Raw genomic sequence first — 15,474 nt, 5'->3', positions numbered from 1 at the left:
ACGCGCACGCACGCACGCACGCACGCACGCACGCACGCACGCACGCACGCACGCACGCACGCACACACACACACACACACACAGTGATTGTAACATCGTATAATCATGTTGTTGGTGTATTTTAATCTCGTAAGGGATGGGTCTAAAGACAAGGCACAAAAATCTAAATTAATTTGTTCATTCTCTCTCTCGCACACACGCGCACACACACACAAACTTTCTTTAGTACCAAAAACCTCCAACCCAAACAGACTCGATACTCACTGCGTCGCTGAAGACCTGCTGTGCAAGCAACAAGTGGCACTGATGAATGTAATAATACTCTGGACACATCGTAGGCTGTCACCTGTTCACCTTGTTCAGCTGCACCCAAAAGCATTCTCTCTCTCCCTCTCTCCCCCCTCTCCCCCCTCTCTCTCGCTCGCACGAACACGCACACGCACACGCACACACACACACACACACACACACACACACCCACCCACCCACCCACCCACCCACCCACACACACACACACACACACACACACACACACACACACACACACACACACACACACACACACACACACACACACACACACACACACACACACACTTTGAAGAATGTATGGCCAAATGTTTTTAGTGGGCCATGTGATAATATCATATAGTGACTTTCAAGACATTCAGAGCTTAGCTCTCAGTTTGCATGTGATTAGACTGCTTTTTGAAAGCAGAAATGTCTTCATGGTCCATTTAATTGCCAGTGCCTAATGATAATGATGATTATTGTGAACGACCTGAGTGTGACTTTAAGATCAAGTTTAGCGCTTCCCGGCTGCTATGTAATCCGAGCCATGGGGAACGACAGCTGGGGGAGCAGGTCTGGGGGGGGGGGGGGGGGGACGCCTACAAGCCACTCGGAAATAACCTCTGCCTTTCTTTCTTACTTTCATACGTGCACAATCTGAAGGAATAACAACAACTGTAAACACAAGAAGAGAGCACAGCAATGGCAAGCCGTTCATTTTGGACATTTTTGGTTTTATGTACTTTGGGGACTTTTGTTATAAATGGTAAGTATGCACTGATTAGGGGCTTGAATCAAAACTCTTTGCTCGTCCTCCTTCGACACACTGTGTTTATTCTGTAACATCCACTTGCCAAACTCTTAAGATTTATATACAGGAGGGATATTTCTATATGTCATGCCTCCTCAGAAATGTTGACAGCAGCACCAAGAATGTAGCCTACATTGTTAGAATAATCATGGCAGGATTTGTACAGTTTGGAGCATTTCTTCAAAACACTGTGATATGACTATGTGGCTGGAGGAGGTCAGATAATAGTTTTTATTACACCTGTATAATTCATAGAATAGGCCTACTGTGTCTAGGTGCCTTTCAAACATGAAATCCTTCTCTCTCGTCCTATTCTCGCATTCTCCATGCAGTGGGCTGTAACGAGGAATCAGAGTTGATCAGTCACCTGTTCGGTCGTTACAACAAGAATATTCGCCCGGTAGAGCATCCTGAAGAAAAGCTTCAGGTCCAACTCAAAATGACCCTCACCAATCTAATCTCCCTGGTGAGAGAACCCACTACTAATACTTCACATTAGGAACAAAAAATGTTGTTATAATTGAACTCGTAATGTGTAAAACTGGACCGGGTTCATGTGTACTTAATGTCTCATGGGTGTAGTTGATAGTATAATAACTATACAATTCAAATACATATAGAATGCTTTATGGAGCATGCATTCCCATAGATGGACAGAATCAACAATCATGTACTGGATATAATGTCGGCATGACACCAGTTCTGCTCTTTGTTTACGTTCATTCATATATTGTTTCACATATCCTACAGAACGAAAAGGAAGAGACTTTAACGACCAATGTCTGGATTGAGATTGTGAGTTATTTTGTTGTTCTCTTGGCAACTCTCCTATTCTCCCACAAAGTTTACATGTTGATTTACCTCTGTTTATTTATTCTCTCACTTATTCTCTCTGCATTGTCCCATTGACTCTTCTTTAACCTTACACCCAAAGCAATGGACCGATTATCGCCTCACATGGAACAAATCAGATTATTATGGCATTGAAGTTATTCGTGTGCCTCCAAGCACCGTGTGGCTCCCTGACATTGTCCTTGAGAACAAGTAAGCCATTTCAGGAGGGGGTGATCCTGCCTCTTACCCTTGCTTGCCATGTCCCCATATCGGGTGTCTTTTCGGTTCCTGTGTTAAGTCTCTGGGATCTTAAACATCTCTTCTTGCCGTTTCTGTAGCATCGATGGTAAATTTGATGTTGCATACTATGCCAACGTGTTGATCACTGACGGGGGTTGGATGTACTGGCTACCTCCTGCCATCTATCGCAGTACTTGTGCAGTTGAGATCACCTTCTTCCCCTTTGATTGGCAAAACTGCTCCATGGTATTCAGGTATGATATAATAACATTGTTGAATATATTAGGGAATGCATATGATATTATATATCCCATGGCTTCTGCTGTCCACTCCAGGTCCCAGACATACAGCGCTAACGAAGTGGACCTCATCTTGGCTCTTGATGAGAGTGGGCAAACGATAGAGTGGGTAGATATTGACCCTGCAGCCTTCACAGGTACTGTACATGGACCCTTATTGGTCCATTTGGTTACATTTGTACACTCTCAAGGTTAAAGATAGGGCAAGTGATATTCTTTGGTTAAAACAAATGACTTTTCGTTAAAATTTTAAAGCATTATAGTCTGATAGTAATAATCATTGCTATAGTGTTTGTTCAGTAACAGAGGTCTCCCCGACTCTCCAGCATTTATCAACTTAATTTTATAGTGTTCCAGTTCCAATTTTGTCTGCTCCTTTCTTTGTCTCATCACTTTACTTATTTATTTGGTCTGGACAGTGTATATTAATGAACACTATGACATTGTGTAATACATACAGGTGAGTAAGTGTAAACATGCCGGATTTAGCTACAGTACCGGTATATCTACTTTCCATCACTTCTAATTTCACTTGTTTAATCTGTATCCTGCCTGAGTTCTCTATACTGATTGGATCAAAGTGGTATCCCGATAAAAGAACAATAATAAAAAAGGCATTTTCTGTTTACTGAAGAGCTGGAGAGACATCGAGCATCCTGTCACGGAACAAACACTCTAGCAATGAGTAGTAGCAGAATATAGAGCTACAGTATTTTACACTTATTTTAACAACAAAATATCATTCACCCTACCTTTGAATGAACATCAAAGATTTTACTGTATACACACTTGCAGAGAATTCAAAGTTAAAGGTAGGGTAAGTGATTTTTTGTTTTTTGTTAAAAAAGGTTAAAGTACTATATTCTGATAGTAATCATTGCTATAGAGCATTTGTTCGGTCACAGGGGTCTCTCCAGCTCTTTTGTAAACAGAATATAGTACATTTTCAGGTAGGTAACACAATTTAAGCCAATCAGGAGAGAGCACTGAAAATGCATTTTCTGTTTAATAAAGAGCTGGAGCTGGTGGTCCGCGGAGGTATTGCAGGTGGTCCCTGGCCAAAAAAAAAAAAAAAAAACTTTTTTTTTTTAAACTTTTATTTTTTTACTTTTAATAACTTACAGGAGTTCTTACTGTATTGTGTGTGTGTAATATGAAATGTGAGCTTACCATAATCACAGTAATCCTTAATCATTTTCCATCATATTCAAACAAAATCGCTGTATTTTATTAGATATTATATTGATATTATAGCTATTTTCTCCAGCTTCCTGTGGTACATGAACCCCCCACCACTATTGTGTGGGGTGGGTCTATGATGGACCCGCCACGCACAATAGTGGTGGTCCCCAGGTTGCTTTTAGTCAGGATGGTGGTCCCTGGGTCGAAATCAGTTGAAAACCCCTGCTCTATAGCAATGAGTACTATCAGAATATAGAGCTATTTAACACTTACCCTACCCAACCACTTGGGTATGTAACCAATCCTATTAGACTTTGTCACAACGAATGGAGAAAAAAAGCCTACAAGATCTAAAAGCTCACAAGAGTAGATCTGCAATTTGTTTTTACTTGGGGAAAGGTTCGCCTAGATTCAGAATGACATGCCCAAAATAGGGACGTCAGGTAGACCGCAGTTAAATGAAATGTTTACATTCTGCATCACAGCTCTGTATGTGTTGCTCGTCTATAGACTGGTATTCTGTGGTGATCCCCTAGAGAACGGTGAGTGGGCCATTGTGCATCGTCCGGGGAGGAAGCTGATCAACCCACGCTACTCTCCTGACGAGCTGGAGTATCAGGAGATCTCCTTCAACCTGGTCATCCAGAGGAAGCCTCTTTTTTGGATCATCAATGTCATCCTGCCCTGCTCCCTCACCTCCTCCCTGGTCGTCCTAGCCTGTTTCCTACCTGCTCAGGGTCTGTAGTGCCATGCCATCCCACAAAACAATAACAACAACTACAACAAAAATAAACAAATTATGATAATAATAATAATCTTGCTACATTGTTACAGATTGCATGTAACAACAATCACTCTTCATATCACTGCTGCCGGTTGGGAACCTTGTATGTCCTTTTATAAATTATTTTAAAATAGTGAGCTCACAACACGTCACATCTGCTATTTTCACTACTTTTGAGCAACACTTGTATGATGAAGTAGGGCATTCATTTATGAAAAAAGTTGAAATATGTAGATGGAACGTTTCTGACCGACAGCAACGACATTAAAGAAATAATAGCTATGATAACTGCGAAGCAAATTATTCCAAAGTGTATCAAATAACTATTTAATTACTATAATGATATTACATAGCTTTTGATACACATGGACTTATCTGTGCTGAATATGTTTGGTCCCATACTTGAGAATGCACTAACTCTCTCAGTCCCTGTGACTCCCTTCACAGCTGGGGGACAGAAGCTGACTGTATCCATCTCGGTCTTGCTTGGTCAGACTGTCTTCCTGATTCTTGTTGCAGGGAAGGTCCCTGAGACGTCTCTCTCTGTGCCTCTCATTGGAAAGTGAGTCAGTGTGTGTTCTTCACACATTACATACTACTCTACGTACTGTAATAATAACCCCTTCAGTGTTTTTATCCTTCTCATCCCGGCTTGTCTAGTTCTCGGTGGTTATTTACTCCACATGACCTCATGCTACTCAATCCTTTAATGTCTCCCTAAGGTACCTGATCTTTGTCATGTCTGTGACTACACTTATCGCAACCAACCAAATTGTGGTGCTCAACTTCTCCCTGCGCAATCCCCGGACACACACCATGTCCCAGAGCCTCAAACATGTACGTACCTATGATGCACCGACACCATGTGTATGATAACCCAAACCCCCATCCCCTGCACCCTACCAGGTCCATTCAAGCCATGATTGTGATTGGATTAATGCTGTGATTCTCACCCTTTTCCATTTTAAGGACCTCCAGTTTGACATGGGTTTTTATCTCTGGGACCCCAATCTACACTGTAAAATCCTCAGAGCTAATTTAATTCTGAGGGTGTCCAAAATGGAACCAAATGGCCCTTTCCTAACTTTCAATCATTTAGCTGGGGACCCCCTGGACCCTCCTCAAGGACCCCTTGGGGTCCCTTGACCACATCCTCAGAACCAGTGGACTAATGGGTAAATGGGCTGGTCATACCTTTTCTGACTCCCTCAGATCTTCCTGCGGGTGGTGCCTCGCTTCCTAGGCATGCCCCCTCTAGTGGAGGACGAAGGTGAAGAGAAGGGTCCAGAGGTTAATGGTGTGAGGGAACGTCGGCGTAGCTCCTTTGGCCTGATGCAGAGAGCAGAGGAATATGTCCTGAAACAACCACGCAGCGAGATGTTGTTTGATAAACAGAAAGAGAGGCATGGTTTCTCAGGAACATTTAGTAAGAACTATAATCCTCAAACTACTTCAATGTTGTTGTTGTTTTTTTGTCAAGCCCCAATCTGGTATTTTGTTGCACATACTCTAACAACTTTTCTTATAAAAAATACTTTGCAGTTACGTACATATCATTATAGTAATATGATCACAGCATTGTATGTCATGTTCATGATTACCACAGTTACACTTTGAGAAGTAGAAAGTATTGAAAGTTATGGACTCCCAGAAAAGTGTAAAAAAAACTATGATCTGAATGCGATCTGTGGCTAGGTGTGACTATGCCCTGATACCTCAAACTGTAAATGTTAAATGATATAAGTTGATCAAAAATGGATATGGTATGTGCAGCAGGATTCATACACACATTCTCCAGCCCTTTGATGATCTGGTAACCTTATTATGACAACAATTACTCTAACCTTTGTCATACAATAGCGTTGCTCGACAATTCTTATTTGATTTTTGGTAAGCATACTGTATACATTTGTATACAAAGTATACATTTGGCTTAATGGTGTGTGGTTTTATCTAACTGTTGGTGTCTTACCCCCTCTAGTGGATGAAATAGATATCAGCACCACAGCCAATTTGTATAAGAGCTTGGCCAAAGCTGCACCTGAGATAAAGGAGTGTGTGGATGCCTGTAACTTCATTGCTGAGAGCACAAAGCAGCAAAACGATTTTGGATCTGTAAGTGTTTCTTTGGAATCAGCTACCCTTTAACTTATAGACAAATTATCTCAAATGAAATGCAAATTCAATAGCTAATATATACGTTATACAATAGTGTTTCTTTATATTCTCTCCTTCATCTTCTCTCTTTCAAATAGGAAGTTGAAAACTGGGTACTGATTGGAAAGATGGTTGACAAGGTGTGTTTCTGGGCCGCCCTTCTGCTCTTCCTTTTGGGCACAGTGATTATCTTCCTAACGGGACACTTCAACACGGCGCCAGAGTTTCCATTTCCTGGGGGGAATAAAAGATATATCCCCACTTAAAAAGCCTTTACCACCATCAGAATCTTATCATGGTTTCCTTGCACCTCACGCTATCTATAGGAGCTAGCCATCCTGCATTTTTCCTTTCATGCTACAATTCAGGGTTGAGTGTGTGGAGCAGGGATTTAATATCAATAAAAACCTATTATTCACATTGAGGATGATGATATAAAGTACTGCTCAGGTTCCTGCTCACACAGGGTGGAAAGTGCAAATGTCTCTCACAAGATGCAGAGACTCACTCTAATAAGACATTATTTGAAAAGCATTGTCTGTTTGTGAGAGAATGTGCATGGAGTGCAATGATATTTTGAAGAATCAAGCCATGATGCAGCCCCAGTCTGTCTACAAATACTGCAGATACCCCTGCATTTTTTTGTCTTATCTGAACCTAAGCATGTAACATCAGTCAGCCAACTCTGATTTGGAGTCTATTACGTTCTACATCTTTATAGCAGTAGATGACAATGAGGTGTATCATTGTGCCACTGGTATGTTTGTTGTGATTTGCTTAAACACTTCTCAATATGATGCGTGAAATGTATTATATCTGATATCTATTGCAAATTATATTAGGACATGTATTTCATAAATCTTGAAAAGAAAGTGCTCCTCGGAGCACAGGTCTCCGCCAGGTCAGGTAGGTTAGTGTGGGACAGCAATGTTCGGAATTTGCCAATCAGGCTGGAATGTGAAAAATCGGACGGATCCGTATTGATCACTGTACCGATTTGCGTGATGTTTGGACAACATTTGTGGGAGTAATATAAAACAAATTGTATTGCAAAAATCGGCCTCCTGGTGGTGCTATAACAGGCCCATGTGAAAAATTTGGGGCAGAGGTTCTGAATTGGCACCCAGGGAGAGTGTGCACAGTTTCGCTGCGATCAAGCCAACAGTGCCGGAGATTAGCTGTTCACAGACGGGCGGGGCAACGGACACACACACACACACACACACACACACACACACACACACACACACACACACACACACACGGACGGACGGACGGACGGACAGACAGGGTGCAAAACATAGTCTCTGCCATGCCTAAGGCCAGCTGCGCTCAGACAGTGTCCACTAAGATAAGATATAGTTTATAATGTACTGGAGACTAATATCATGAAATAGCACCAGGTTGTCAGCTTGTTAATGTTAACTATTATAACCACCATTATACCATCTATTTCACTATGAGATGACTATTGGCATTACATGGATGGTTTATTGAGAACTGAATGTTACATAAACTCTGAAGTGGTCAACTTTAGAATGTCAAGCCGTTACTTGAAGTAACTGGTTTTGTTGTACTTGGTTTAACATTTTAGATACAATTGATGGGTAGTGAATATTCCGTATTTGGTATTATTTATTTGACATGCATGTAATGCTGATCCTGATAAGAATATCATGTTTTGATTAATATTATTATCTTTTTTTGATTATCCGATTGAAGTATTGATGAAGTACTGTGGTACTTGGCTATTAAGTTTCCCTCCCTGGTTTCCTTTCCTATCTTGAAGATGAAGTGAGCTAGATGAGATATTTCACCGCTGTAACTCAGTCAGCATTCCACCTCCTTACTAATAATAATAATAATGAGCTATCAAAGATTATAGAAAATAATTAACAAATATTTGTAGTGAATTCATTGAATTGACTTAATCTCCTGTTCTCTCTGTTTTAGGCTAGGAGATAATCTATACTTTGAATAAAGGGAGTAATTGTTTTGATACTACTAGTGTAGCAATGTTTTTATTCATGTTACAAACTATGTTACTACATGCAGACAGAGAGAAATAAGTTTGCAATGGTGAAGAAAGCAAACCAACTTTGCATTTTGAGAGTATTTTAAAATAAAAATCCATCCTCATCCTCAGATTGACTGATGTAATTAGGTCATTTGTTTCGGCAAACCACTATGAGTGATCTGGAAATAATGAAAGAGAGAAATATGGGAGAAACATGAAAATGTGACGAGACAGCAGTGATACGTAATAAATAATACAGTAGTACTCCTGACTGTCAAAATCAAAAAATTCAGTCACTCTAATGCTGAACAGGTTTCTTTTCCCTCTCCACCCTGCTCTCTCTCCCATAGACTGTATAAAAGAGTCGGGGAGCGCGGGGAATGAATTCTATTGGTTGTGTAGCTTGTCAATCAAATCATCCCGCCCCTCCTAGAGCATACCCTACTTTATCGTCAATTTGAAAATAAATGGGACCTTAATTTACCAAAACGCATATGATGATTGAAAGAAGACTTTAAACTAGCGACTGGAAGCATATAGTATTTATGACAATGTTTATTAAGGCAATAAAATCAAGCCTTTTTTTCATCAAAAACCCACCCACTTGAATGGAGAAAAAACAAATCTGACACCAGCAGGGGTAAAACAGCGAAACTATATGAACTGTCACTTCCTATATAGACTCAATTTCAAAGCAGGAAGCTAGGCACTTGCTCTCTCCTCCATCTCCATCACCTGCTCCTTCACTTCCCCTCCCACACCCGCCTTACCTAATCGTTTGCTGCCATCTCCATCTCATCTTCTTCTTCTTCAACTCCATCATCAACTCCTTGGCTTTCTCCTCCCTGCCTCTCTACAGACATCATCCACATCGCCGTAATCACCATTTTCCACTCGTCTAAATTCTCTCCCCGAGCCTTCAGTGTCTGGGCACAAATTGGGCACGGTTACGGTCTGTCTCTTCCTGCGGATGATGAGGAGATCTGGGAAATACAATAAATGTAACATGTAATTTATATAGCAAAGCAGGTACAAAGTGCTTTGAATAAGGAGGTGGTGGGGTGGGCTGATAAGTGGGAGTTCAGAGTCTCAGTAGATACTGTAAGACTATGTTCACATCTGTCTGTCAGGGAACACATGGGGTGCTGATAGAAACACTTTATATGATGTATAATGTTTCGGCTACTTCAACATGGTTGTTGTAGCAGTTAGATGTGGTGCAAGCAAGGGCATTATTGTTGTGCTGGGGGTGGTTTCACACCTCGTCAATCCCAGCTTTGTTTAGAAATTGGGGAGGCACCACTGAATAAGAATGATGAACTATGAATTTGCTGTTCCCACAGTTGTTCCCACAATGTGCCTACTGGACGAGCACTGGAAGTTTGCAGGGCAGAATTAAAGGAAAAACGTTTATGAGGAAAGGGAAATGAACAAAATGGGGGAGTTTTCATATGTTGGACAATTACACCACCCTGGCTAGCCAGAGGTCGAGGTGGATATGCTATGGGGGTCACAGGAAAATTATGAGCTTGTCAAAGTGATCCAAAGTGAAGTGAAATGGCACTTAAGTCAGTATTGGAGCTCTATACCTGCAGATAAATACTGGTTCAAGGTATCCCATAGGTCCAAAAGTTGGATTTGGCAATTTGGCATAGCTTATTTTTACCATAGATTACAGCATGGCTGGTATTGTTTTCATTTTGTGAGTCTATGTGTAGTGTTTATATGTCCATGGACAGATTTGGTCAACATAATAGCATCACAACCTTGCAAGGTGCAGTAATGAAACTGTGTAGTTGAGATCACGATAAGGCCGAGTTCGAAGATGGGTGTGGTCAGAGCAAGGGCACTGGAACTTAAGTAAACAGGATAGGGTAAACTGACACTGGCTAGCTGATACCATTAATATCCATTTATCCATTAGCATTGCTACAACATGCTAACAAGCTTCCAGTGGATATTTAAAAAGGGTTTTCAGTTCAACTATTTGACCAGTAACTCATCAAATACAATTTTTGGTGGGCTCTGGGCAATGAGTTGGGTTGATGAAGTGAAGGTGGACAATGTAGTCCTCTGCTCTGATTCAACAGGCTTTTATGAGAGCTAGGATCGGTGTAGAAGTAGAAATACTCCCCACGTTATTTAAATTGAGTAATCTAAAAAGAGGTCGTAGCCTAGGGTGGGATTCACATGGAATGTATCCTTGGAACAGAAGGGAATCAGTCCACTCATATGACTGCTGAAGCAGCTCTTGAGAGGGTATATGATACTGTGCCTTTTAACAAAATGAAAGGTATAAACATGGTGTCAGGATGAGTTGGTATAGACAGTGAATAAACATGTGGGAGGGGGAGAGTATAATGCCTAATTTATGTTCTGTTGTACAATGCAGTAAGTATAAATCGGGGTGCTAAAGGCACTGCAGGCACATTCAGCAATCTGTCAAGTGAGCAGGGCAGCTGAGATATGGGAGATTGGGAGAAGGGAGGAGGGGGGAAAAGCAACTCTGGGTTGGGGGTTTGGGGCACTGTGGGCCGGCTGAGGGGTAGGCAAGAATAGTGGGAACTATGGTACTTGCAGGGTAAAAGAAAGCTACATACTGTATGTACTTCTGCACAATATGAGGTTTAATAGCTGTTAGCATGGCTGTTAGCTAAGTAACCATAAAATTAGATCACAATAAACTGATCTACTATGTGTAGCACTGGCCCTTTAAGGAAAGTGCATAAAGAGGGGTGGCCAGGTTAGTGGCCTCCTGTCTAGCCAGAAGCCTGGTTTGAGTGTTTGTGAGAGAGACCTGGAGGCATGAGGGGTACAGACTAATTCTTGGTAAGACAATCTGAAACAAATGACAAGGTTTTTATAACTCATTGTAACAATAGTATATGTATAAGAGTTTATATAGGCTGACCATATTAGGCCTGTTGTTAATTATACTAATATATATCTGTACTTCCAGAAGCCTCCAGGTCCTTTGAGTAGCAGTACTCTGTGGCTGTGCAGGCCTTTATCAATTGGAGCCATGAGCATACATTGACTATTTGGGTATGTTTGTTATTTTTCTGTATTTTGTCATCTTGCTATAGGAGCCTAATGAATTGATGAATTGTTGGAGGGTTGGTCTAATGTTTTATTATTTGATTTTTGTAGGAGCTGAACTGTAAATCACTGTTTTTCCCACCGTGCCATATATATATATATAAATACTATTTAGACTGAGTGCAATAGGGTTGACTGAGGACAGAGCTATACTGGGCCATTAGCTAGCATTGCATGACTTTGGTTTTGGTTTTGCTTATTTGTAGTTTGTTTTGATTTGCTTATTTGCTTTTGGTTACTTATTTACTTTATTTTCTTTTGGTTTTGCATTATTTGGATTTGATTTGTTTAATTTCTGTATATTTACTTTAGAGGCCCCGAAGCCCTTACCCTTATTGCCCCCTTTGCCTCTTGAGTTCAGTCCCTTTTTGCAGAACTCGTAACACTAACCGCTTTCTTCCGTTCTGTATTTTAACCTGACTATTTTTATAACAACTGTTGAATAAACTTGACACATTTGATACATCAGCCTCTGGTTCTGTTAATTCTGAACCCGTACCTTCCTGGGGAACCTTACCTTGTTCAGTCCTATATATCTATATATATACAGTATATGGTTAATGTGTTTAAAGGATCCCTCATTCCTATATGTGTGGGTGGCGTAGTCATTGCTTTTCCTAGCCCTGCTACATATGTTTTAATTAATTCATTTGGCTTACATTTTCTGCTCAGGGAATACGTAATTTGCACAGTATCTGATACACAGCTATTAATCACCTTGTTTTTATTCCACAGTCTCAGTTGCCCTCCTGTGGACACAGTGAGCGTTGCCAGCCCTAAAATCAGCAAGGTTATGTTTTGAATTTTTCATTTGTTTTTATTTGTGTTTTGTTTTGACTTTATGTTTTCAATTTCAGTTTTAATTCGTTTTTTTTACCTGGGTTTCTAGTTTAGTTTAGACTTTTCAAATATAAAGACATACAACCCCACATATACCCCACCCTCCCCAGTTCCCTCACAGAAAATGAAAAAAAAAAAAAAAAAAAACTAATTTTAGTTTTTTGTTGGAATATGGGTTAGTCAGGAGTGAGATTCAAAAAGCATAGGAAGAATAGTGAAATAGCAGAACTACAAGCTAAAAACGCATCACAATGTGATGCATTGTGAATTAACGCTATGAATTAATGATTAATTAATTAACAAAGTGGAGAGCATTGATCATGAAATCATTGCACGGTAGCACTAGTGGGGAACACAAATACGACCCCAGCCCGGCTACACACATTCACAATAGCCAGGACACCACCACATACTATGAGTTATGATTACTGAAAATTTACATCAGAACATACAAAGACCTAAACCACCTCACTCTTCCTGCCTCTCATGTACCTTGTGTTACCTGGTGCACTTGGGCTGTTCTTTCTGCTAACATTTTTCAGTTACTCTTCACTTGAACCTCGGTATAACATCTGTATATGCAATTATGCAGCGGATGTGTACCTTTTTTAACAACACTCAATCTGGTATCCCTATTTTTGCAATGTCATTATAGGCGAACATTTGCGAAAGTGGAGTGTGACCGACCACGGTGCACATACAACTTGAGCACTAGCCCGGTTGTGTGACCAGCATGCAGATTCAACTCACTGCAGCTGTAGGGCGGGGGTGGAGGGGTAGTACCTGGGGGAGAGACACAGGAAACAAGATAGAACACAGCTGAATAAACCTTCTTGATTCTTTAAAAAATAGAACCAGCTTGAGTATTTTAATACAATGTAGCACATCTGCTGTGGTTGGAGGTGGTCTCTCTAGTACTCTTCCATTGAGAAACTCCACCGAGTGTCGTGTAGGACACCGAATGGTTGACAACATCAAAGTTATTGGAAGTAGCAGTGCACCTGATTGGACAGTAGATTATTTGCCATCTTTATTGTAGTTCAGAATCAGATATGATTGCAATTACTGGCTCTTTCTTGAGTACGTTTGTGTGTACTTTCATTTCCAGTCTCTGGAGCGTACTGGACATAGCCTGTCTCATGCACTGCAGCCTCTATTGAATTTAGGCACCCCACCAGGGCCATCCCACGCCTTCCTGAGCATCTGCAAATAATCTCCACACACAGAAACTGTTTTCTGGGACTGAGGAACTGAGAGATGTCCCAAACTCCCTCCACTGGAGCAGGAACGGAACCTCAACAGCAACATATTTTTCACTTTTCATACCAGTAACCTGTAAACTGATTGTATGACATTCTGTATAGTAGCGTGTATATCTGTCTGTCTCTTATATGTCATCATGATTTGTGTGCATGGGGATCTCATCTTAAACAAGCTTAGTGCTTAATGAGCTTTCCAGTTTAGTAGACCTTGTATTGTGAATTTGTACTTCCATGTACTGTTATGTACTGTCATGTACTGTTCACATGTCTTACTAAATAAAGTACATCAATCAATCAATCAACATATTGGGCCTGAGTTCACTCCAGAAATCAAATGGAAATGAGATTTCTGGAGGGAGGGTTTACCAGGCTATATAGACCAATTAATTGTTTACTAACATTGAGACTGGATGCGCAGGTGATTGTTTCACGCAATCAATTTCCAACCTGTTGTTTCGGGGTGCGCTAGTTTCAGCACACCCCAACCCCCTCTTGTGTGTTGGCTAGTGTGGCACGTCCTGGCGAGACCTGATAGAATGGGTTTCATTTAGCGCATACTGGTTGCATGCATACTGGTTCTTATCAGTGTGACGTTGTCTGTTAAGGGGTCTATTTGGCCCACATTTTATGCCTTTTAGTCCATGGCAGAGGGCTCATTTTGTCACCTTAATTTTGGCAGCTCAGCTGCCTGTGTCTCAATAGCCTCCAATAATTCTTGTGTCAGGCCCAAACAAGAAGTGCATTCATGGTGGCCATCACAGGAGCCCATGGCGCCCCTGCAAAAACGACAACTGCCAGGCCACTGTTTTGTAATTTTCATGTGAACTGAAACTAAACAGCATTACCCAACAACAGCTACAGATAGCTGAACAATGTGAACCAGTAGTCAGGTTGCTCAAAGCTTGCCACAAAAAGATGAAATAAATGTGATTCTCCTGAAACTATCCACCATACAAGTGTACATCCCTGAGAACATCCAGGGGATGTAATAGAAATACAAATACAAATTAGCCCATGGGGGAAACACAAATGCAAACTTACAGAAGACTTTCAAAATAACTGAACTTCACCTTTTAAAAAATAGCACATTTAGACAACACAACACACATTAAACAACCTCCCTTCAAAGTGGAGTTGCCACCACTCCTGGTTTTGATTGATTGATTTAATACTTTAGACAGAAATGCAAACAGCACGACTGTCTACAGCCATACACTTGGTCTAAAAAGATAACTCCAAAAAGTCCTGAGGACTTGTTTCCATTGAGGTCCTAAGGTGCATACACAACTCAAGCACTAGCCTGGTTGTTTAACCAACACACAGATTCAACCTAGATTCAACTCTATCGAATGACCCACTGGCCCTGTCTTGCACCATAGGTTTTTAACTACCAGGCCCTTACAAGATGAGTGAACAGTACTCTCACTGCATCTGTAAGGGGGGAGATAGTACCTAGTAGAGGTAACCGGAAGACTCGGCCCAAAACACGCTCACCCCCATTTTTTCGCAAACCAGCGGTTCTTGTATTCTTGTATTTGTTTTACTGAGGATAAGGTTAGAAATAAGGTTAGGTTTTAGCACCGTTTTACTGAGGTTACGTTTAGGAATAGGGTTAGGTTTAGGCATAGTTTCCTGAGGTTACGTTTAGCAATACCAGG

General features: G+C 41.0%; 1 protein-coding gene and 1 long non-coding RNA gene across 2 annotated transcripts; both read left to right on the top strand.

Annotated features, from left to right (window-relative positions):
- The first annotated feature begins 880 nt into the window (after positions 1-880).
- Positions 881-7,016, top strand: chrne (cholinergic receptor, nicotinic, epsilon). Its single transcript, XM_084074751.1, has 12 exons — positions 881-1,057; positions 1,435-1,568; positions 1,853-1,897; positions 2,037-2,146; positions 2,275-2,430; positions 2,512-2,612; positions 4,194-4,394; positions 4,889-5,003; positions 5,164-5,278; positions 5,654-5,867; positions 6,423-6,556; positions 6,697-7,016. The coding sequence occupies exons 1-12, from the start codon at positions 994-996 to the stop codon at positions 6,862-6,864; spliced, it is 1,557 nt and encodes a 518-aa protein (XP_083930877.1). The 5' UTR covers positions 881-993; the 3' UTR covers positions 6,865-7,016.
- Positions 7,017-11,390: 4,374 nt separating this feature from the next.
- LOC311056988 lies at positions 11,391-14,067 on the top strand. The gene is made up of 4 exons (XR_014601936.1): positions 11,391-11,444; positions 11,575-11,660; positions 12,450-12,504; positions 13,663-14,067. It is a non-coding gene; the product is annotated as an uncharacterized lncRNA (long non-coding RNA).
- Positions 14,068-15,474: the final 1,407 nt, after the last annotated feature.

This window comes from Gymnoscopelus microlampas, assembly GCF_963454915.1.
Source record: "Gymnoscopelus microlampas genome assembly, chromosome: 12".
In the NCBI taxonomy this organism is placed as follows: Eukaryota; Metazoa; Chordata; class Actinopteri; order Myctophiformes; family Myctophidae; genus Gymnoscopelus; species Gymnoscopelus microlampas.
This window is presented reverse-complemented; position numbering and strand designations above follow the sequence as displayed.

Bases quoted from the DNA above. Each gene is read 5' to 3' on its own strand.
- chrne (XM_084074751.1), top strand. From the start codon at position 994: ATGGCAAGCCGTTCATTTTGGACATTTTTGGTTTTATGTACTTTGGGG. The intron at 2,147-2,274 runs GTAAGCCATTTC...CCGTTTCTGTAG, and splicing joins GACATTGTCCTTGAGAACAA to CATCGATGGTAAATTTGATG. The intron at 2,613-4,193 runs GTACTGTACATG...GTGATCCCCTAG, and splicing joins TGACCCTGCAGCCTTCACAG to AGAACGGTGAGTGGGCCATT.